Source organism: Phyllopteryx taeniolatus, chromosome 14, assembly GCF_024500385.1.
Source record: "Phyllopteryx taeniolatus isolate TA_2022b chromosome 14, UOR_Ptae_1.2, whole genome shotgun sequence".
Classification (NCBI taxonomy): Eukaryota; Metazoa; Chordata; class Actinopteri; order Syngnathiformes; family Syngnathidae; genus Phyllopteryx; species Phyllopteryx taeniolatus.
Genome location: NC_084515.1, coordinates 20296164 through 20320907, shown reverse-complemented (window position 1 = coordinate 20320907; position 24744 = coordinate 20296164). Strand labels below are relative to the sequence as shown.

Genomic DNA, 24744 nt, shown 5'->3' with positions numbered 1-24744 from the left:
CGGGAACGTCCCACCGGGAGGAGACCCCGGGACGACACACCGGAGAGATTATGTCTTTCGGGATCCCCCCGGAAGAGCTGGAGGAAGTGGCTGGGGAGAGGGAAGTTTAGGCGTCCTTGCTAAAGCTACTGCCCCCGCGACCCGACCTCGGATAAGCGGAAGAAAATGAATGAATGAATGAATGAATGAATGTTACAAAAAGCTGTGATTTTAAAGGGATTAAATCACATGCTGACAGATGGAGAAATCCGTCCTGCCGGGCTTCTTCTCTTTTCTGAGGAGTTAATTGCCTTTCAGAAAATGCAGTAGGAGTATTCAAGACCACATGAAAAGGAGAGTGTGATAACCGAAGACAAAAACCAGCGAAGGAAATTGGTGCATAAATAGTCATGGAAACAGAAAGCGAGGCAGCGCGGGGTTTAGAGTGGGTAACCCTCTTTGGCTGTCATCGCAGTTTACACTCATTAGCAGCACTCGGCCTCTGAAGCCCTTTTATCTCCAGCGACACATTTTCTCGAATGGGCTGAGACAACAAACACACGCATGCATATGCAAACACACGCGGCCCCTTTTGAAGCTCACCGCACTCGCGCATGATAGAAACCCCTTATTCGGCTACTCATTCGACTCGTCGAGTCCCGATCGCCAGAACGAATCATGTCCGAGCTGTTGTATAATTACAGGAGTAATCACGTAAGAGACGACTCATCCATAAATGTATGAGTGAGTGTTTAGGTCACGTGACACATCCCACTTCCTCCACAGCCTTTGCTGGAACAAAGAAATAAGAGGGGAAAAAAACAACAAGGCACTGAAGAGCTTGAAAGAAAAAAAGGATCATATGTGGTACAAAAATCCAGCCAAACCTGAGCTGACGCCAACCTCACGTCATCTATTTTGATGTCGGTGGGCCGGCTGCGCGATTTCTGGTTGCCCGGTTGCGTTTGCGCTCGCGTCAGTGTTACTATGCAGAGTTGTGTTTTACATGCAGCTCCTTTGTTGCGCCAACAAAGTTATTCAATTGTAAACACTGAACTAATAATGCTTGACTCTTGCTTGACTTGCAAATGTACTTACTCAGGTGGTTACACAGGTTTCAGAGCATTTCATCGTTCTGCCTGTCACTATTGTCTATGCCCTGGAAAGCTTGTTGACTCCAACCGTTTCATAGTGGGCATAATGGCGCGTTTACGACTTGCGACGTTGCCCTAACGCTGCCAAGCAGAAGAAGTGACAAGAGCTCGCGGTTCAATGAGACACCATGTCTCGAGGACGAGGCCAAGTCACACTTTCTCGTCGGGAGACGTTAATGGAACTTGAGTGAGGAGTACGTACTGTGCAGAGCTCAGATGCGCCATCGCGTTCAAAAGAAAGACCGCATTGTTATTCATTCGCCCTGGGAGACTCGAAATGAGCCTTGAATTGACTTCTCAAACAATGTATTTCATGAGAAAGAGGCTTTCTGTTGCTTTGCTTGGCTCAGAAGTTGTTTTAACCGAGCAAAGTTCCACCGAAGTTGTTTACTAGTGCGCTTGACAAGAAAAGTGTCTCCCACACGCCTCGCTTTCTTTCCAGACTCGGAAAATCATCCAGTTCGGGCTGTTGGAATTTACAGATCGTTTGACCCGAGAAGCAAGCGATGGGAACCCGAGAGAAACATAAGCGGGAGCGACACACAAAAAAGTGAAAAGACGAGCTAATCCCCATCTTGAAAGCAGCCCTGCAAGCAAGAGCTGAAACTGACGCGTTATGATGAGGAGTCATTATTTTGAGTAGTTTGCCTCGGGTGTCCATTTCACAGAGTGTCTTTGCATTTACGAAAAGCAAACAGGGAGGCTCATGTCTCAGTTGTTTGGAAAGCAAACTTTCACTTGGCATTCTGACCGGCTTGTTTTTTTTGTCAATTCCTTTCATGTAATATCAAAGAAAATTCAAACTGAGACACTTCCTCATTTAACTGACATTTCAACCTGTGTTTCCATCATCGACAGATACCAGAACACAGTTAGAATATGACGTTATCAAATCAAAGTTAATGGGCGCGTTCATAATGAAAATATTATCGGATCTGCTTTCGGAGTCTAACCTCTTTGAGGGCAACCTGAGAGATGAAACTCCACGTGCGGTGGACAGCTGCCATGCATCTTAATTCACCCCGGCTGGAAACAAATCATCTGCCGGCTTTGATTACGTTACGAAATGAAATTATCCGTGGCAAAAGTCAAATTCGTGGTATTGTCGATGTAAGTCCTCCCTGACAAAACATCTTTGGCTACGTTTAATATTTGAGTCAAGCACAAAGTCTTGAATCTCGCCTCCCACGTTTCTACTCAAAAAAAGATTAACAACAGTGATGACTAAGTTGCCACTGAATCACTGCAAAACGTTGAAGCATCATCATCATCGTCGTCGTCATCGTCGGGGGAGGAGGAGGAGGAAGAGGAGCGTACCAGGTGGGAAAACGTGGAATGTGGTCCTGCATTCTTCCAAAGCGACTCCCGCCGGAGCGACCCACAAAGCTACAAACCAGCCAGCCAGCTCGGTATGAAATTAATATGTATAAATACACATTTTAAAAAGCATGACTCATAATACCCTCGAAAGGGATTTTGGTCATTTGTGTCTAAATACAGAACATGAAATATGTTTGAAGATAAGTCCTGAACATACTGAGAACAATCTAGTACTCAATTGTTGAGATAAAGCTGAAGCATCTTTTCACCATTTCAGTGGTCCAGATTTTGGGGGCGTGGCTAAAACCGAGCCCAAGTACGCGCGTTGGCTTCCTGGCATGAGTCGGCCCTCCCCAACTGTAGAAGTACTGAGCGCCTTCATTCCATCAGTGGCAAATCGCCACAATTGTTATTGAGTAATAATAGCTTAATCCATTTCCACCATTACAGCATGTAGTTAGTGAGCTAAAAACAAAAAAATGCATCTTCCCTCAAGCGTTATGTGTTTTGTGTTATTTGGGCTAAAGTGTCTCTGTTGTGTGGACCCACGGACAGTGCTAGCTCCCGCTAGTTAGAGATATAACCTACTACCAATCAGAGCAAAGCAGGCTAACCCATATTTAAATTGAGGAGAGCAGTCATCCGGTAAGAGCAAAGCTTCATTTACAAAATAGAATATTAATGAGAAATTCAGTCTGCCAGGTGTCTGGGACCAATTAGAATACGTTGAAAAAGGGCATCCTGGGCATTTCCAACCCAAATTATCGAGCTCGTACTTGCTACCCGCTCTAAAAAGCAGTGCAATTGCATATAGATGCCACGAGATGGCGGCAAATCACTACTTACTATTTGTGGCCATAAGAAACTCCTCAACTCACTTCAACATATTGCCACCAGGCAGCGCCAAAGCAATACTGCTATTGTTTTGGCCTGAGTTTTTCAGCAAATAACTGAGGGTGGGCTCCAAAAAAGAAAATCTGCAAATATGCAGCTGAGCAGATCAAAACATAAACTGCCCCACGAGCCAAATGTTAAGACCAAGGAAAACGTAAGGCGGGCACACAGACGAAGAGCACGGTCAATTATTCAAAGCATCTTGACGCAATCCATTACACTGCATTTATTCTACATCGCATGGCCAGCGACAGAACTCCTTATTCTCCTTATTCAGCTTCCCCACACTCCTATTAACCTCTACCATATTCACAAACACTTTCTTAAACACATTTGAACTCTTAAACATAAAGTCATGCACAGTAATACTTCTATGTAATATCTGTTTGAATAAAACTTTTCTTTTGTTTGTTTGTTTACAGTGTTAATGTTTTAGGCTAGAAAGTGTTTATTTTACCACAACGACAAAATTACAGCATACACTCAAAAATCACAAGATATGGTTAATTATGAGCAATATGAATTTTCCCAAAAATCTACAACAGTGCACAGTGACTGTGCAATATAGCGAGGGAAGACTGTAATCGGGGTAACTCAAAACAAAATCAGGAAAACGATCATTACAGGAAACGGCACCTACTTCCATACTGGTAAGATTGCAGCGATGTGTCCCGGCAAACCAGCCGCGGTCGGAGCACTGGTCGATATCCACGTCCTGCAAGTTGACGTCCACGCGGACCGCACCCCTGCCGAGGCGATAAGAGCACACGAATCATGAAGGAAAGAAAGAGGACGACAGAGTAGCTGTGTCAACGAGTGAAGGAAAAGAAGCATCGAATTAGTGCGACTAATGAAGTGTTGGAAAAATACATTTATGAGGAGAGAACGTTAGCCTCAAGTGAAGTCATGTCAAGAGTGTAAGAAGGAAGCAAAGAAAGCGTGGAAATTAAAAGTGTGGGGGGGGGCAACAAAGGGAACAAAAGGAACGCTTGAGCAGCCTGAAATCCTTTTCAAAATTCAAATACATCTTCCCACACGTGGGACTTTGTTTTCTTGTCAGTACGACACTGCAGTAGTATAAAGACATCTTCATTCAGGCAATATGTTACTATAAAGGCTGGGACAAAACAAAAGGTACAAAAAATCAACTTGTTGACAGTCTCGGCAGTGGCAGTTTCCGGTGTGCGCAACATGTGCGGCGGCACAGGCTGGCAGCGCCCACGTGCCGGAAGATGATGCGGTGCGCAGCCAGCCATCGAACGCCGCCGCTCACATATCTTCGGATTGCAACTTTGCCTCAAGCTTTTTTCCCCTTTTTTAAGATTTGTCTTTCGCCAACAGCGGGTCTCGCTCAGGGCGCCATTCAAGCTCGGACTGGCCGTTAGCAAATATTTTTTTTTAACTGGAGGCCTGCTGTATCAAACTAGGAGATTTTGGTGATAGGTCATCTTATTTATCTGCATGAGTGTCAACATAATATTGACAGGTCTCAGTATGATGCCACAATAATAAACATATTGTTCAATTTATAACTGACAAGCTCGATTAAAACAGCATTTTTATCTTTGCGAGATTTTTTTTTTAATTCAGCTCTTATTTTAGATCGTATGACATGGTGCAGGAATACGAAACGTTGTTGTGGTCAGTGAATGTTTTAAACCAGCCGTTGTATAAGTACAAAGTGACGTCATTTCGTTTGGCTGCTCAGTTGTGACTTAGCTGTGCTTAGCGTCCATAACAAGGCCCATTTAGCACTCCAGCGTGCGGTTAGCAAGCTAACGATGGCGACACCCCGAAAATGTCACAGAACAGCTCGGTGACGTTTTTTTAAGCTCCCAAAAAAACGAGGAAATAAACAAGCGATGGACTGACTTTTTAAAGACGCGCAGATGGCGAACTGAACATCAACACCGCCGGCCGACTCCGCAGTGCGCGTTTTACGCCGGATAGTTTAGTAAAGTTTCACCGGAGACAACACGGGTAACTTGATCCAAGCGAACGGGGCAGTGGTGAGCGTCTAAGTACCCGGGCTCCCTCCGACCGCGCCGCCGCCGTCGTCGGGCGCCGTGTTCGGCTGTGTCATTATGTCGCCGACAGACAACGGGGGTAAGTTGACTTGTGTGCTTATTTTCATGATTTGACTTGCTTCCTTTTGGCGCATCCCTTCGACACGCCCGCAGCGTCTGAGATCTTCTTATTTTGAAGCCTGATTTTATATACTTAGCAATTTCTTTGTATTCATTCAAATTTGTCAGGCTTGTTAACATTACTCCTCTCTGTGGTTTGTCGAATTTACTTGCCACTTTTTTGGGGGCCTGCTTAGTCCCACTTTAAAAAGTACTCATGTGTCTTCGTGTTCCAAAAAAAAAGTCCTTGTGTGAGGGTTTGAAACGGGCCTTTCTCCTTTTGTCTTTAGTGTGGCTGTGGATGAGCCTGACACCCGCTGTCTCCATCTGCCTGCGGGGAAGTGGCACAAACAAGCATGGGGAGAGGATTTCAACACCACCTCTCCTCCTGAGTACACAAGCAGACAGAATGAGATGTGACCGCTTCATATGCATCGCTCTCTGTCATCTGTCAAGAGCTTCATGTATTGGGAATTCTTCAATTCAAAATGGCCTGTGCGGACAGTAAAAAAAAAAAAAATACAAATGGGGACATTTCACAAGAATAAGAAGGGAGGCTTGAGCTTTTCGGTCCAGACGTTCTATTTTTAGAAACGTCATCACACCGCTGCCATGTCCGGAGGAGGCGGGCGAAACATTTCCAGCTCACGCGAGAACATGAGAAGGGAAGACATGAAGTGTGCTCCGAGCGGCGGCGCTTCAACCAACCAACCAAAGCTTCGTTTTCATTGTCAAACTGCTGCAAATCGCCATTACTCGTAATCATTAGGGAAGCAGGGGCCCGTGAAAATAAAATACCTTCTTAAAATGATCTTATGACATTTATAGAGATCGTATGATTTCACTCAAATGTGACTGAGGCCTTTATCTACCGAAACTACACAGGATACGGGACCTTTTGTCTGTAATTCCATCTGTTTCACAAGTGCATTTTAATAATACTGCTTAATTGCAATATTCAAGTCAGGCGTCCCTCAGGGTCCATCAAAAATTAGCAAATTTAAAAAAGGTTGAGCACCACTGCATTAGGGTACACAAAGCCCTCCTTGGTGGCGCTTGAATAATAACTGCTAAATTGGCAACGTTAGAGGCGTACACGTGCAAACTTGAACAGTTTCTCGCATGTTTTAAACATAAAACAGCCCGATTCTTTATTTCAGGAGACAAGTGTCTAATAATACACATGCAAGTCTAACTTGTAACCAGTGTTGGGGAGTAACTCATTACATGTAACGAGATTACATCATTTAATGACAAAATGTATGTCATTGTGATCCATTACATTGCTGGGAGAAACTGTGTATTTAAATTGCCGACACTTGTGATTGGCTCTCTCTGGTCATGTGCCATTCTGAAGTTGTCTCAACCGTGACATATTTTTCCAAATATGACCTCGCAGCGCCACCTTGTGGTGTCATCTATGAGTTTGTCTGAGATTAGGAAAAAGATACATCAAAGAACAGTAACTTTTGAACAGTTTTCTCTTTATAATTTTGGACTTGTTCTGGAACATTCTGGGTTGTCGTGTGAAGCCATATTGTCTAAATTGTGCACATTTGTCATTGGGTCAATGGGGTATGGTATGGTGGTTTTCCTCATGCTGTACACATATAATGTACATTTCAGCATGTTTTGTTATCAGTTTATTATTCACAAATTTGTGGTTAATTCCCAGTTAATTGAACCACTTTGTTCGAAACATCCAAGTGCATGCACTCAAATTAAGAAAAGTCATCCAAATGTAAATCCATTGTAATGAGTTATATTACTTCGAGAAAGTCATTGAAATAGTTTTTCAGGAGGCTCATTTGTAACCGTCAGCAGCTTCTCGACAATCGGATGAAAGATTTTGTTTGAAGTCGCGGATGGCGAGTGAGTGCGAATACTTGGTAAGGGCAAAATCGCACGTTTCAGCTCAGCAGGTCGCGACCCCGGTGAGGAAAAGCGGCTCAGAAGATGGACGGATGGATGGATGGAAATCATCATTTGGCCACAACAATGTAGCAAATATGAAGGAAGACCTATACTGCCTTTCCTTCAGGCTTCCTTTCGGATCAAACTGGACCACAAGCTGTTCGATACACTTCAACTCACGCTGGCATCGGTGGCCAAATTGCCGCTCTTTATCTATCATCCATTATTGTTTGCTCACACTATTATCGATGCCTGCGCCCCTCTTTGCCAGATGAGTGTTTAGACATGCATAATTGCCATCCACTCACACAAAGGCCGCTGGAGGGAGGCATAAAAAGCCTGCGCTGCTCCCCACAAGTGGCGCCATCATGAAGACGGGCCCAGCGGTGCTTTGACACGAGAGCATTTGAAATGAAAAAGGTTACCGCTTCTTCTTCACCGTCATATACTTCAGTATTTGCACTCAGCTCATATAATAATGTTCACGTAATATACAATGTGGTGTCTTATGGCAGTCATATTGCTACAAATTCTAAACTTTAACACCATAGCATTGTTGTAGTACAACCCCAATTCCAATGAAGTCGGGACGTTGTGTTAAACACAAATCAAAACAGAATACAAGGATTTGCAAATCATGTTCAACCTATATTTAATTGAATACACTACAAAGACAAGATATGTAATGTTCAAACTGATCAACTTGATTGTTTTTAGCAAGTAATCATGAACTTGGAATTCCATGGCTGCAACATGTTCCAAAAAAGCTGGGACAGGTGGCAAAAAAGACGGAGAAAATTGAGGAATGCTCATCAAACACGTGTTCGGAACATCCCACAGGGGAACAGGCTCATTGAGAACAGGTGGGTGCCATGATTGGCTAGAAAAGTGCGTGACAAAATAGTCCAACAGTCTAAGGACAATGATCCTCAACGGACAATTGCAAGGAATTTAGGGATTTCATCATCTACGGTCCATAATATCATCAAAAGGTTCAGAGAATCTGGAGAAATCACTGCATGTAAGCGGCAAGGCCGAAAACCACCATTGGATGCCCGTGACCTTTCGATCCCTCAGGAACACTTCAGAAAACCAATGTCAGTAAATACAGTTCGGCGCTACATCCGTGAGTGCAACTCGAAACTCTACTATGCAAAGCAAAAGCCATTTATCAACAACACTCAGAAACGCCGCCGGCTTCTCTGGGCCCGAGCTCATCTAAGATGGACTGACGCAAAGTGGAAAAGTGTTCTGTGGTCCGACGAGTCCACATTTCAAATTGTTTTTGGAAATTGTGGACGTCGTGTCCACCGGGCCAAAGAGGAAAAGAACCATCCGGACCGTTATGGACGCAAAGTTCAAAAGCCAGCATCTGTGATGCTATGGGGCTGTGTTAGTGCCAATGGCATGGGTAACTTACACATCTGTGAAGGCACCATTCATGCTGAAAGGTACATACAGGTTTTGGAGAAACATATGCTGCCATCCAAGCAACGTCTTTTTCACGGACGCCCCTGCTTATTTCAGCAAGACAATGCCAAACCACATTGTGCATGTGTTACAACAGCGTGGCTTCGTAGTGAAAGAGTGCGGGTACTAGACTGGCCTGCCTGCAGTCCAGACCTGTCTCCAATTGAAAATGCGTGGCGCATTATGAAGCGTAAAATACGACAACGCAGACCCCGGAGCGAGAATATACATCATCGAGCGAGAATGGGAAAGAATTCCACCTACAAAGCTTCAACAATTGGTGTCCTCAGTTCCCAAACGTTGATTGAATGTCGTTCAAAGAAAAGGTGATGTAACACCGCGGTAAACGTGACCCTGGCCCAGCTTTTTGGGAACGTGTTGCAGCCATAAAATTCGAAGTTCATGATTATTTGCTAAAGACAATCAAGTTTATCAGTTTGAACATTCAATATCTTGTCTTTGTAGTGTATTCAATTAAATATAGGGCAAACATGATTTACAAATCATTGTATTCTGTTTTTATTTATGTTGAACACAACGTCCCAACTTCATTGGAATTGGGGTTGTACATGACAGTATATGACTTTTTACTGAAGCGACTTTTTTTCAAATCTTGAAATGATGATATTTATAGTGTTGCTATCCCGGGCAGCACAACGGTGCACGTCGTTGGCGCGGAAACGGAATCTGTGAGTTTGCGGCTGCACCCTGTGAATTTTCTCTGGCTACTTCCTCCAACATTCCAAGAGCATGCACGTTCGGTTCATCGAAGACCCGAAATTGCCCAAAGATTTGAATGTGAGTGCGAACGGTTGTTTGTCTACATGTGCCCTGTGATTGCCCGGTGACCACACTTTGGGTGGAATTGATGACAGAGAGGGGAAAACAACAACAAGGCTTTTTTCGTCCAGGGCAAGGGGGCAGGTGCTGTAGCCCCACTTGGGTTCTGTGTGTGCACGTGCCTGGGTATACTGATATCATGCTGATATTGACTGTATATTCACGATGATGACGAAAGTCACTCCAGTGAATGCAATGCTTCAGATAGTTTCGTTTGTTATCCTCGATGTTATGAGTATGACGCGTGCACATGCAGACACTCTCCTCTTTGTTCTTTGCGTATTTTGTGGTTCTCCGGTGCCCGATCCCTCAGCAACGTTCTCTCACCTGAATCGGAGGCCCGAATCTCTCTCGAGTCCGTAGAAGCCGGCAGACAAGGTGAGAAGCCAAAAGGGCACGAAAGCCCCGCTGTCGCACTCCAGGTAGGGCGCAGACCACTTGATCTGCTCCTTGTCCAGAAGGTGAACTCCAGTCTTGGGGTCCGCCCTCCTTCCGTTGACCCAGCCGGACCGATCGGGGCTCCCGCTCTCCTGCAGCAGCACCTCCTGCTCGCTCCTGGTCGCCTGCAGCGAGACGTGCGTGCCGGGCGCCGGGGAGTCCCCGCGGAAGCTCACCGCGGCCCTGTGGATTTTGGGGTCCCCCTCGAGCATGCTCCGAACCAGCGCGCGATACCACCGAAGGTCCCGCTGCCAGGTGTCCTCTCGGGAGCTGTTGGCCTGCAGGATCGTGTTCAAAAAGTTGGCGGCGTGCGTCACGGTCTCCAGGATGCCGTGCAGCGAGTAGTGCGAGGCGACGCGCGCGCCGCCCCGCAGGCTGCTCAGCTCGTACCTCCGCGAGCACTTGACCTGCCTCAGCGCCGACGAGTCGCCGCTGTGGAGGAAGGCGGTCACCACCCTCGGGAGGTCCTCCTCGATTTTGTGCGCCACGACCGTGCGCTCGGTCGCCGGCCGCTGCTGCTGCTCGGATGCGTCGATGCTTTGGGCGCTGCTCAACGCCGGAGGGTTCTCGTCTCGGTGGTTTTCCGACCACTCCACGTAGCCGTAGTTGGAGCCCATAACGAGCCCCGTTTGCAGAAGCAGGACGAGGAGAGCCATCATCCTCCTCCTGCTCCTCCCCCTCCTCCGTCTCCTTCTCCTTCTTCTTCTTCTTCTTCTTCTTCTTCTTCAGGGACCGCGAGGAGTAAGTGTTGCGAGCAGGTTTAAGGAGCGCAAACAAGAGGATGTGCCCTGCACGATGACGATCCCGCCGCCAGTATTTGCCCACTTTGCATTGCGCTCGGGATCTCCTCGCGATTGCTCCTCAAGCCATTCGCGCTCCATGTGAGAGGAGCGAAGAAGAGGCAAATTCTTCTTCGAGTTCCCCGCTACAAACAATAACAACAACAACAAGAAGAAGCCACCTGAGGTGTCGCCCAAACCCACCGCTGTGCGTGTGTGCGCGCGCGCGCGCGCTCCTTTCTCACCGCCAGTGTGCCGGAGGTGGGCGGGGCGTGGGAACGGACCGGAGCTGTCCGGTTCTGAAAGGAGGCTGCGATAGCGTAATAAGACGATTAGAAATGTTTGCTGTGGTCGTTTGCGACGTGGTTCGTCGGAAGCGCCATTTTCGTACAATTTGAATGTTCTTTTGAAAATCAATTCACGTCGCGAGTCTTTGCATTATTGCCGGTTGTTATTCATCCCAAATGTGTAAAGTAACCTTTTGCAAACGTTGAGTGCCAAAATGTCCCAAATGAACGCTCCTGATTGGCAATCCTGTTGCAATCCACCAGAGGGATCTGTGACGAGGCAGCCATTTTGCGTTCTCACAATAATAGACAGCAAAATAAATGGCATTATTTCGGACATACGAATGAACATGTAGGAATTTGCGAAAGTGTGGGAAGTCTTCCATGACTTTAACCTTATTACGATTGTTTAAAGAAAAGCGCGTAATGGCTTTAATGAGTAGTTTCTGCGATTTTGAAGGGCAACACGTAAATTGTGTTTGTCTTTCCAAGATGCTGCTGATACTGATATCGTCGTTTGGATTGTTATAGGAATAAGGATGTGTATGTATCCGTATTTCTGACTTATGTTATCATAGTATGGTTTTAGTACTATATTGATGTGCTATAGGATCATAAGAAAGTAGAGATGGGGTAGGAGTAAATACGTTTGGCTTTTCCAACGTAACTTAACGCAAGTTGATTTCATGATTTATGTTGTTGTTGTTGTTGTTTTGATGTTGCTTTGAAACACGTTGGGGAACTCAAGCATTGCTTGACGGTGGACGCCGTTGTCATGGCAGTAGAAAGTGACGACCGCGGAGCTCTCCTGACACGGCGCCCACCCAAAGCGATAATGAAGACACGATTACACGGGATGACGCGAGACTCGAGCAAAGATGGCGAACGCGGGCAGAAGCAGACAACACCTGCGTGCGATGAGCGCTCCTGACCCTTCGATTTGATGTCCTCTTTTTCTACAAGCTGCACCGCCTCTCCTCGCCTCATGAATATTTCAGAGTCATTTGCTTCTTCATCTGCATGCTTCGCTTGGCTTCGTGCAAGCCGCAACCACGGCAGAGACTCGACTGCGACAGCCGTCTTAACTACTCACGCTCTGCTCGCGCGGAGGAAAAAGGGATTTTTGCAAGCAAGATGCATTTGCGCATCACTTAGAAATATGCTGATAGTTTCTCAAGGATTAACCAAAGAGTTGCCCGTGAGTTTTCGGGCCGTGTTTATGGGCATTTTCTTTGTTTGGGTCAAATCAACAGCCGTGTCTTACGCAAAAGGACACATTTCATTGCACCCCCACTGCTATGACAATAAAGGCTATTCTATCCTCTTCTATTCTAAATGTGCAAACAACAGATTGTGAAGGAAAAGTCATAGTAAATGGTCAGTTCGGCCTTAATTTGGTCCTGCTCTTGTATAAGAACCGATTGGTTCACTACGAGATTGAAAGACAAAATAAGCAAAATCAACATATCAGAAGATACTTTCTTACACACAAACGCACATCAGCGCACACGCGCTTTCATTTTCCAGCATCAAGTTTGCTCATCGTTCACCAAGTACGTCTAGGTACAATAATTGAAGCTTTGCTGCCCTCTAGAGGTTTTCGTCCCTGTTAAAATGTCACGTTTGCTCGACTGTCAGTAGGTCCAGCTAATCATTGACAGTTTCAAACAATGCGCGAATAACACGTTGTTGATCTTGAAATATAACCAAATCTGCCTTAGTACACTTCGAAAAACACTGGGACTTTGGGGGGAACTGAAAGCAGTATTTCCTACAGCAGAAAGGTACCCTGAACGCTACCACTTGTGACGACACCGGAAGTGTTTGTGTAAATCAAGCTAGGAGTTTCCGTCCGTAAGTGTTAAGTAAATCTTTGACATATCATCATTAAGTTGTTGTTTTTTCCCCCAACATATTTGGGTGTATTATGCTACCCTGTACGACGTCCACGATGAAAGTGATATAGCGCAGAAGTTGGATAAATCGTAACGTATTGTCTCAAAACAAGGCTAACGCGCACTAAAGTTAGCTGGGAAAGTGTACTTGTAATCATTTGGTCCATCGGCGCAGTACGTCCCAAACTTGTGTGAAAGAGAAGAATGCCAGTTGGTATCTCTTTTAACCTCCTGGGTTTAGTGCAGTGTGTATGCGACGTTTGCTTAACAAATACGATGACTGCACGGTGACTCGTGGTTTCCCCCATTTATCCTCAGAGCCATTTTTGCAGCCCATGGATTCTTCTCGGCAACCCAAGAGGGCCAACCAGAAGCAAGAGGCGAAAAGCAGTCCAGCTGAGTCGAAAGCGCCCCGTCGCAAAGATGCCTATGCCCGGCTTCTGAGCCGTCACCGCAGCAGCACCTTCACCAAGTATCTGGAGCAGTTTGCCAAGGAGTCGTCTCTCCCAATGGAAGATAATGGACCGAGCGCACTCCTGAAAGGCCAGAGCGACAAGCTCAGCGTACCCCCGCTAAAAAGGGACCTGATGGCAAATCATCTGTCTGATTCCAGTGACTTTTCCCCTTCTCCCTTAAAAGACAAAGGCGATGAGAGCGCCCTTTCGGTGTATATGGTGAAATTAAGCCTTCAAAATGCACAGCGTGACGGCGAAAGGAAGCCAGGTGTGTCTGAAAAGCACAGGAAGGCACAGAGACGGGATACGGCCACGAGCCAGGATGGGGACATCGAGTCGGGAGAGGAGCTCAGTCCCTTAGGCCCGAATGACTCCAAGAAGCAACAGCGGCAGCGGAAGAAAACCAAAGACTCCAGCAAAGAAAACTCCTCGAAGGATGCCGGCCCCTTTGTTGAAAATGTCCTCAACAAAGCCACTTTCAACAAACCCGAAGTCGAGGACATAAAGAAGACAAAGAAAAGGAATCTGCCCAAGCAGTCGGAGGAGGGGAAGCCAAATGTTGGAGTGTCAAAATGTTCAGGTGACAGTCACAATCCCAAATCCCCTCAGGATTTCATCAACCCGCAAAAAAACACAGGTACATTAGGAGTCGATTCTGTTCTTCCTGATCTATGTATTGAGAAAAGTTGATGTTTTTCAGCTTCCGGTGCCAACTCGCCCGCAGACAAGAATAAGAACAAAGGAGGCAGAGGCTCGCGGAAACACATTTTTGAACCCTATATGACATCCGAAGAAGTTTCTCATGGCCTTAAAAGAGGAGAACTGATTCAGGTACACCTGTTGTTTGGAAGTACTGTACAGTCGTGGAACAAAAATGATTAGAGCACCCTTGTTTCTTTAACTTCTTGTTCATTTTAATACCTCGCTGTTTGTCCCAGTGATTTTTTTTTTTTTTTTCAAGGAAACCATGAAAAATATCAATTCTTAAATTAAACTTGTACGCTCTAGTTTTGTTGCCGTCATGACATTTGTCCAAACAAGTGTTCCTTTAGTTGGGCCAGGCATTCAAAATGAACAAAACACTGACGAAACGAGGGTGATCTCATCCTCTTTTCCATGGCTGTACTTCTCCTCAGATTGTGGGAACATTTGCAAACAGGGATGAAACTAAAAGTATGTTGTACATGAATAGAATGTTCTTGTGAGATGCTAACATAAAAAAATATATATATATTGACTGCGCCCTGCCAAGTGCAGTGTGAAAAGGCCTTGAATGTGCTGCGATGTGATGTGACAACAGCAAGATTATTCTGTGCATATTGTTTTTTGCCCTCAGGGACAATTGCGAATCAACCCCAAGAAGTACTATGACGCTTTTCTCCCATCCCCTGTAAGTGAATCTTTGCAGCATTTGTTGGATGGGGCCAGTTTACAAATATTTCGATGACTTTCTTGTTGTTAAATTGACTTAGTATAACCTTATGAGCGGTACTTCGCTGCCAAGTTGTAATGTACTGAATTATGTGCAAAGAAACCTTTTTTTTTTTGTTTGTTTGTTTGCAGGATGACACTCGAGATATATTTTTGGATGGCATAATTGCTCGTAACAGGGCATTAAATGGAGACATAGTCGTGGTACAAATCTTACCACGGGAACAATGGAAGGTAGATTATACTTCCTTATTGATTCCGCCACGTAATAGTTTCAATCCCCACAGTATAAATCTGGACGGTAACTGTCACAAAATGGATTAATGACCTATTTGTGTCTTTAATGAATAAATCTCAAAGATTTTCCATGTAGGTTGTGAGGTCCGACACTGACTGTGAGGGAGCCAGCGAGTCAGAGACCCAGAAGGGAAACCCGGTCCAACCAGCCCAGAAGAAGATGGTGCGAGCTCCACGGGTTTCTGTCGAAGATCAGCATCGTGACCAGGGTGAGCTTGCAGACGGAGGTCACGACCCTTAGGCCACGTTCACACTGCAGGGCATGAGGCCTATTTTGGATTATTTTTTTGTTCAATCCGATCTTTTTTATGCAGTCCGTTCACAATACAAAAACAAATGCCCCTTCTATTATGGACGGAACACGCCCGGGACATCACACATATACGCGCACAAAACCGGACGTCACATTGCGCGAGGCAGCGCTTATACCCAAGTAAATACCATTTAGGGGTCACCACAGCGCGTCATCCTTTTCCATGTAAGCCTATCTCCTGCATCCTCCTCTCCAACACCAACTGCCCTCACAACATCCATCAACCTTCTCTCTGGTCTTCCTCTCGCTCGCTTGCCTGGCAGCTCCATCCTCATCATCCTTCTCTCTCTCCACTGGACGTGTCCAAACCATCCAAGTCTGCTCTCGCTAACTTTGTCTCCAAAACATCGAACCTCGGCCGTCCCTCCGATGAGCTCGTTTCTAATTTGATCCAACCTGGTCACTCCGAGAGGGAACCTCAACATCTTCATTTCCGCCACCTCCAGCTCTGCTTCCTGTTGTCTCTTCAGTGCCACTGTCTCTAATCCGTCCATCATAGCTGGCCTCACCACTGTCTTCTAAACATTGCCCTTCATCCTAGCAGAGGCTCTTCTGTCACATAACACACCTGGCACCTTCCTCCACCTGTGCCAACCTGCTTGGACCCGTTTCTTCACTTCCTGACCACACTCCCCATTGCTCTGGACGGTTGACCCCAAGTATTTCAAGTCCTCCACCCTTGCTATCTCTTTTCCCTGTAGCCTCACTCTTCCCCCACCACCCTTCTCATCCAGTCACATATATTCTGTTTTACTTCCGGCTAATCTTCATTCCTCTGCTTTCCAGTGCATGCCTCCATCTTTCTAACTGTTCCTCCACCTGCTCCCTGCAAATCACAATGTCATCAGCAAACATCACGGTCCACGGGGATTCCAGTCTAACCTCATCTATCAGCCTATCCATCATCACTGGAAACCGGAAGGGGCTCAGGGCTGATCCCTGATGCAGTCCCACCTCCACCTACAGCACACCTCACCGCTGTTCTGCTGCCCTCGTACATGTCCTGTATTATTCTAACATACTTCTCTGCCACTCCAGACTTCGGCATGCAGTACCACAGTTCCTCTCTGGGTACTCTGTCATAGGCTTTCTCGAGATCAAGACACAATGTAGCTCCTTCTTACCTTCTCTGTACTTTTCCATCAACACCCTCAAGGCAAATCTGATGCATGTGTGGTACTCTTTCTAGGCATGAAACCATACTGTTGCTCGCTAATACTCACTTCTGTCCTGAGTCTCGCCCCCACTAATCTTTCCCATAACTTCATTATGTGGCTCATCAACTTGATTCCTCTATAGTTCCCACAGCTCTGCACATCACCTTTGTTCTTACAAATGGGCACCAGCACACTTTTCCTGCATTCCTCAGGCATCTTCTCACGGACTAGAATTCTATTGAACATGCTGGTCAAAAACTCCGCTGCCACCTCTCCTAGATGCTTCCATACCTCCACAGGAATGTCATGAGGACCAACTGCCTTTCCATTTTTCATCCTCTTTAATGCCTTTCTAACTTCCCCCTTACTAATCATTGCCACTTCCTGGTCCACCACACTTGCGTCTTCGACTCTCCCTTCTCTCTCATTTTCCTCAACCCCGTCGAGACGGATCACTTCAACACGCGGGCGTCCTTGACACTAATTACTGCGCGACTTTCTCATTTAGACAGAGCTTTAGCGACATTTCGGAAAGCGCACAAAAAGTGCAAATAGGTCAAATTGTGACTAGTGAACTGCGAATATGCAGGCCGGCGATTTCTGGACTGCGATTGAGTTGGAATCCAACACTCAAATGAAATAAAACAAGTTGTGTTTAATGTTTGTAGATCATCTGGAAAACAGCTTTCCACCACAGTCCAATGGTGAAGTACTTCAAATGACTGCTAAAGTGAGCTTTCTACTTTCGTAATTATTATTATTATTATTTTGAATCAGATATCAATTGTGGTTTTGATTATGTCTAAATTCTTTGACACGCTCCTTCTCATCGTTGCTCCAGGTGGTGTACATTGTTGAAAAGAAGCACTCAAGGGCTGTGACAGGCTCCCTGAAATTTCTACCAGACAAGCCTTTCGCCATGTTCTCCCCTGTGGACCACCGCGTCCCGAGGATTAATGTTCCGCTAACTGATTGTCCGGAAGACTTTAGCTCCCGGCCGGCTGATTACGCCAACACACTTTTCATCTGCCGCATCATCAACTGTCCGGCTGACAGCAACTTTGCAGAAGGGTAAATATTGCGGTGTCTAGTCTGCACATTGATTATGGTGTTTGTTAACGACTCTCCCGTACTCTGCGTTCCATCAGTCGGCTGGCGAAGACGTTGGGCCAGGCTGGAGAAATCGAGCCAGAAACGGAGGGCATTTTGTTAGAGTATGATGTCGATTTTTCAGAGTTCTCGGATGAAGTGCTTGATTGCTTGCCCAAGAATGTGCCCTGGACTATCCCACCTGAGGAGATGGCCAAGAGAAAAGACTTAAGGTGGGACTTGTACAGTGGGCTATGCTTATCGAGGGTTCGGTTTAGGACACGGTTCCGTTCCTACGACACAAACGTAACCCGAATTTCTATGCGAGTTGGAACACACGTAATCGCTGCCCTATGCGAACGCAGTAGTAAAGTCATAATTGCAGTAAATAGATACACTGCCCCCCAGCACATATGTGATGGCCAATTTGCAGATTCACGTTTGCGGATTCCCTCCCATTATTCGCTGAAAAAACTCACCCACTTGCTGTTTTTTGGTCAGCCCAAAGCAATAAAAGTAAACATCGGAAACGTACTGCAGTCCAAATTATTTCGCACGTGAAATTTTTTTCAGATTTTGGACGCAAATGACAGCGTAATTTTCAAGTCATCAAGCGTTCGATTAGAATTGAAATGTTTTTTAACCTTAATCTTTTTCAAAAATAAACAACTTCAATTGTACTGTTTCCAATTATTATGCGCAACAGTGTTTCGAGACGTTTCTAGGTTTAAAGAACTGAAAATAGTCATTTGTCGAATTTGCAGCTGGGTCATATTTGCTGACTCTGCCGACTGGGTAGCCCATCTGCCTCACAGTTCTGAGGTTGCGGGTTCAAATCCGGCCTCGCCTGTGTGGCATTTCCATGTTCTCTGCCTGCGCGGGTTTTCTCCGGGTACTCGGCTTTCCTCCCACATTGCAGAACCACGCATGCGAGGTTCATTGAAGACTCTAAATTGCCCGTTGGTGTGAATGTGAGTGTGAATGGTTATTTAGTTGAAACATTTATTTACCTGATGAAGAATAATTGGGCATTCATGTGTAGGAAGGAGTGCATCTTCACAATTGACCCAGCGACCGCCAGAGATCTGGATGATGCCTTGTCCTGTAAACGGCTTCCGGATGGTAATTTGCACTTTATGAATTATGGCTTCTAATAAATGGTGGTGTTGAAGCACTTCCTGGGGTTTGGCAGATTGCTCTGGAGGTATATTTGTTTGTTTCATACAGGGAACTATGAGGTGGGGGTCCACATTGCGGATGTCAGTTATTTTGTGCAGGCGGGGAATGCTCTGGATAAAATTGCGAGCCAGCGAGCCACAAGTGTCTACCTTGTACAAAAAGTGAGTAACCTAAATGATTAGTCGCTTAAATGATCTGGATAATTCCCATAGTTTGACAGCTGAAAATTTATATCAGGCTAGCTACTTGGCCGTTTGGTCCACAGATTGGATCATCCACTGTTGCTTTTCAACCGGATCTTGTTCTTTGTGACTATCCAGGTCATCCCAATGTTGCCAAGGCTGCTCTGTGAGGAGTTATGCAGCTTGAACCCTCTCACTGACAGGCTCACCTTCTCCGCCATTTGGAAAATCACACCTGAAGGAAAGGTATGTCCACAGGAGAATCATAGCAGTTGTTGAGGTGCAGTGAAGCAGACGGTAATAATTCAAACCAAAATGTTCATGTATTCACTTGCCGTAGTCTTGAGATCAGTATTATATTTCTGGTTCCTCTTCCTACGAACAGATTCTGAGTGAGTGGTTCGGCCGCTCTGTGATCCGCTCGTGTGTCAAGTTGAGTTACGATCATGCTCAGAGCATGATCGAGGCCCCTGAGAAGACATTTGCTGCCGAAGAACTGCCTCCTGTGGACCCTCAGCACTCCATTGACGCGATTCACCAGGCGGTGCTGAACCTGCATTCCATTGCCAAGAACCTCAGAGCTCAGCGTTTCTCTGGAGGAGCGCTCCGACTGGACCAGGTTAGTCCTGGTGGGCAGACCGCCAAACCTTTTTTTTCTTTTTACGAGGAATTAGAGGTGTGTGATATTGAAGGATATGCGTTTTTAAGGTTGGACTGCATGTTTCTCACATTTAACCTAACCACTTACATTTTTTGTTTTGGTTCCAGCTGAAACTCTCTTTCACTTTGGACAAAGAAACCATGATGCCGCAAGGCTGCTACATCTACCAGTACAGAGATAGTAACAAGTTGGTATTTGTGCTACAATATCTCATTGTATATTTGCTAGATTAATTACTATCATTTCTTATGTATGTCATATATTTTCTCTCAAAAAAATCATCCATATTGCGTATAATAGATAGGAAGAAGGAAAATGAAAAAACTTCACATTGATTGTAGATGTATAGCAGTACCTAGGGGTTGTGAAAAAGGTGTATAAAAATGTGAAATAAAAGAGCATGTTGTTCGGAAGTTAAGCACATCAAAAACGAACGTTTGGACCACATTAATCGGCCCTTAGTTCCGTCGGGGAATTACGTCAACCAGCCGCCACAGTGCTTGCATTCCATTATGTACTGCAATGTCTAATGTTACAAATGTATATATAATACAGTACATTTTTGCTGCTCACTAAGTACGACAGCGTCACGGGAGCAGCCATATTGATATTTGTAAACGGTCTGGAGTGTAGCAAAGCGCAATCTGATTGCATTTCAGAACGCATCCCATATCGTATTGCTGCCACATCTGTTTGATGACGGCATCAGAATTAGCGTCTACACTAGACAACAGATTTATTTCTTGTAGCGCCACTTTACGGAGCACATTTCCCAAGTTGACAAATGGCGACGAAAAGGACAAGTTACTCTGCTGCTTTCACGAAGAAAGTGATCACTGTTGCCGTTAGAAGGGAACCGTTAAGAAGCTCGGCAGTTTGACATAAAGCAAAGCTAAAACTCCTAACCCGGTAAGACGACTATTCTTCACTGTTCTATTAAAATGCTCGGCTTACCGTATCACTGAGCATTGATTTGAGTCGATCACCGTCTTTGTTCTTTGCTAATATGAGAACTCGAGTAGAAGAAGACGAAGAAGAAGAAGCGACACAAACAATTTTGAAAAACCTGATAAAATGCGGCTCATAATTCACGTTTTGAGAATGGATAGCAGCTAATCGATGGTGTGTATTATACATAGGTAGAAGGGAATTCCTGATTTTGGTAGAGCGTATTGTACATGAGAAATTACAGTGCTATTTATTGTACGGTGAATTAATATTATCTTTCAAGACATGAATTTATCCAAATGGGACCAAGTGTAAATGTCAGCTGCCTTTTGCCCCCCATTTTCTAGGTTGGTTGAAGAGTTCATGCTATTGGCTAACATTGCCACAGCGCACCATATTTACAAACATTTCCCTGAGCTAGCGTTACTCCGACGCCATCCTCCGCCCAAGGCGAAGATGGTGGATGAGCTACAAGAGCTGTGTGACCAGCTGGGCATTGACATTGACCTTTCTTCTGCTGGCGCCTTAAATGTTGGTACCCATACCAACAATACAAATAAAACTGTTTGATGGTTACAATTCCAACACTATTAACTGATCAAGTCCAGTTAAGTAATTGAAGTCTTTTCACGTGTGTGTTTTTCCAAACATGTAGAAGAGTCTCCTTTCAACTCTTGGTAATGATGAATATTCCATTGCCCGCAAAGAAGTCCTCACCCACATGTGCTCCAGACCTATGCAGGTTAGCTTGTTTAACTTGATGGCTGCTGTTTGTCAAAAAGTGAATCAAAACATTTGCAGTGTACCGATGTAACCAAAACATGCCACTTGCTGTTATGTACCAGCCAGGCGTGTGCTGGATTTATGGATGAACATTTGTGTTTCTCTGAACGATTGTTTTCCAGATGGCATTATACTTCTGTACAGGTGTCCTCGGAGAGGAAAAGCTTTTTAAACATTACGCCTTGAACGTTCCTCTTTACACTCACTTCACGTCACCCATCAGACGCTACGCTGACATCATTGTGCACCGACTGCTGGCGTCTTCACTGAGTATATGCTTTAAACACTGCTTGTGTACATTTCCCGTGAAAGCAGCAGGAAGTATTGTCACGTTTTTGCCGGCGCTTTTCGACGTTTTCTGCTCTGTATGTTTTCATCCAGAGTGCTGTCCCATGTTAGAGCTGTCAACAGAGGAAGTCCAAAAACAGACCTCGCGCTGCAATGAGAAGAAGACTGCATCTAAACGAGTCCAGGAGCTGAGCTCTGAGCTTTTCTTTGGCGTTTTTGTAAAGGTCAGTAACATTCTGGATAGTGCAGTCACACCTTTAGGTGCACCTGTAAACTCTAATGAGATCCAATATCTTACAAAGTGTATAAGGCTCCGTTTTCAGAGGGGCATTCGACAATATGTTTCAGATTGTAGTTCCCACTAAAAGTGTGTCTTTTGGTTACATTATTCAGCTACATGAGAAGGGCCAATGATTAGAAGCAGAAGTGAGAAACAAAGATTGTCCCGTTATATCATTTTGAGGCTATATTTTGGACACAATTGTTCCTTTTTCTGTCTTGATAGTCCATCCATGAGAAGTAGGACATTGTTCGTATCATAGTCATTTTGCGGCTTTGTTCAACAGGACTGCGGCCCCCTGGACTCCGAGGCCATGGTGATGGCCGTGTTGGATCAGTCCTTCGATGTGCTGGTTCTGCGCTACGGGGTGCAGAAACGCATCTACTGCAAGGTTACTCACCATATATACTTTCAGCGTTCACATTTGGTGCACATATCCTAAAACCGTTTTAACAAAGGCCATCTTTAATGAGGGCAAGCGCCAATCCGTGAACTGCCAGCCGCCCGGAGCAAATACTCTGGTTAATCGTTTCAAACTGGAGCGTTCCGATCAAACGCCTGAATTATCTGACACGTCTTAACCGCTGATGAACCAACGTCATCTACTCTCGCTTCTTGTCCACCCGGAGGCCACACCTTTTGGAAAGCAATGACATGACATGACAGCTGAGCCGAATGTGCGCTACTGGATGATACACTCCGTGAATGATAAAAGGGGAGAGGCGCGGTGCACAGGAGCCTCCATGGAGCGTGATTCATTTCAACGAAGCATTTTGTTTCTGTGACCATCAGTCTGTCACCGGCCTGACCTCGTTCCACCATCGCAAGGTGGGGAAGAAATCCGAGCTGACTCTCCTGTGGACGCCAGAGGACCCCCAGAAACCTCCGGTCGAGCAGGTGAGAAAAATCGTCTTCGTGGAGCCAGTGAAAAAGTTATATAGCAGTTGAAGTGAATATTTATATCAATACAAAATGCCGTAAAGGCCAAAACGGTGAGCAGTGAAGATGCGGTGAGGATTCTATCATTTGGTGCAGCGCGCTGATGAATTGTTGTTGTTGATTTCGCCACAGGTCATTTCCATCTTCACACTAGTGGAGGTGCAGCTCAAAGCAGACAGCGTGCCCATGAAATACATGGCCTTACTCAAGAGGCCCAATGCAATTGCACCATGAATACTTGACGTGTCACGTCAGCAGGGTTATCGCGGAGACGACCGTGAGCTGCAAAACACCAAGGAATTCTGACATTGTGACTTGAGCAAAGGAAAAAACCTGGAACGCTCACTAATTAATCATGGTGTGTGTTGTATTAAAGTGTAGTCAAGTCGATAAAGTATACATCATAGCTTTTAGATGTTTAGTTTTATTTAGTCTCATATACGTTACAGTCTTGGGATACAGAAGATTCTTTAGGTGAAATATCAAGAATTGTGAATTTGTACATTTTGAACCGCTTTTACTAATTCAGGTTAACACCACAGATGGTGTTTGCACACATCAACTGGTATTTAACATGTATTATTTATGTAAATCCTCATTTTACACAGTGAGACCAGTATTTTTCAAACTGTCACAGTTCATAATCTCATATTTGAATTGACATTTCTTGACAATAGGTTCTACAAGGCTGAAACCAAGCTCTTGTATTGCTTGTCTGTCAGACTCGGCTAATAAAATGAATCATTTATTCACTCCTTGATTTCATTTTAAGATTTGGAAAAGACTTGATAGCATATAAATTGCTGCTGAACATGATTGTCGGTTTTGCGCTCTTAATTTGATGCTGGCTAATGCTAGCTTTTTTTTATGTGGCGATTTTTGGAAGTTATGTGATTTTACTTTTGAACAAGCCTCTGTTATGCTTTATAAGTACCTCAAAAGAGTTCGTGCTGTATTTAATTGAACTGTGCCATTTTATTTTCAACAATGATTCTTGTTTGTGCCGTTTATAACATGCATTGCTTTGGTTTTGCTGCAGCGTGAGCTTTAAATGCGTTTTAAAGTTTAGGGAAAAAATGTGTTCACTTGACAATTAACTGGACTCCCTTTGTATTTTAGGATTTGTGTCATTTTAGTACTTTTGGTCTGCAGTATCATCATCGTGTGTAACTTTATTCTTGCCAGTATTCCTAGCGCACTTGTGTTCCTCTGCCATCCTACGAAGGTCTTGGCTGTTTTCACGGCAGCCATTTTGTCTATTTGATTTACTGTTATTATGGTAGCAAGCATGAGAGCGGTGGAGAGAAAAAGACCAATCTTTTATCTCTGGATAAATAAATGCATACTTGGAAATGGTTTGCCTGTCCCTCTTTGCAAAGATAGAAAACATTCTTGTTGTTATAAGGGAGTGTCTACGGTCAACAATCGCAAACAATGTGCTACTCAACAGGAGAGTCAATAGTGGTAAAATTCCACACACAAGATGCCCTCACAAGCTGAGATGTTTAACACTTTACAAGGAGGAAGTATACTCAAATATTGCCCAGACGAAATGGGTGATTCTGATGTACTCATGCACCTAAATAAACTTAACGCCCTATTATCAAAGGTTGTGTGAAGAAAGCAGTTTGATGCCGAAGTACAGT

General features: G+C 45.0%; 2 protein-coding genes across 7 annotated transcripts in view; one reads left to right on the top strand and one right to left on the bottom strand.

Moving 5' to 3' along the window:
• Positions 1 to 11181, bottom strand: part of LOC133488445 (metabotropic glycine receptor-like) — a 36473-nt gene extending 25292 nt beyond the window's left edge. Inside the window, 2 exon segments of the mRNA XM_061796284.1 lie at positions 3988 to 4093; positions 10025 to 11181. Of these exon segments, the coding sequence (XP_061652268.1) occupies positions 3988 to 4093; positions 10025 to 10794 (876 nt within the window). The 5' untranslated portion in view covers positions 10795 to 11181.
• A 1786-nt stretch (positions 11182 to 12967) lies between these two features.
• Positions 12968 to 24454, top strand: dis3l2 (DIS3 like 3'-5' exoribonuclease 2). Of its 6 annotated transcripts, none has more exons than XM_061796286.1 (20): positions 12968 to 13055; positions 13415 to 14188; positions 14252 to 14382; positions 14888 to 14941; positions 15115 to 15216; positions 15356 to 15488; positions 17418 to 17479; positions 17591 to 17820; positions 17898 to 18071; positions 18881 to 18960; positions 19066 to 19178; positions 19338 to 19445; positions 19585 to 19818; positions 19968 to 20047; positions 21156 to 21339; positions 21464 to 21550; positions 21714 to 22103; positions 22446 to 22550; positions 22952 to 23056; positions 23231 to 24454. In XM_061796286.1, exons 2-20 carry the CDS (start codon positions 13432 to 13434, stop codon positions 23330 to 23332), a joined length of 3231 nt encoding a protein of 1076 aa, XP_061652270.1. In that variant the 5' UTR covers positions 12968 to 13055; positions 13415 to 13431; the 3' UTR covers positions 23333 to 24454. The 6 variants fall into 6 exon arrangements, 5 of the variants coding, with proteins under 5 accessions (XP_061652270.1, XP_061652271.1, XP_061652272.1 ...); XM_061796287.1 differs by lacking the exon at positions 12968 to 13055 and adding an exon at positions 13062 to 13306; XM_061796288.1 differs by lacking the exon at positions 12968 to 13055 and having other exon boundaries at positions 13062 to 14188; positions 21714 to 21861; positions 21973 to 22103.
• Positions 24455 to 24744: the final 290 nt, after the last annotated feature.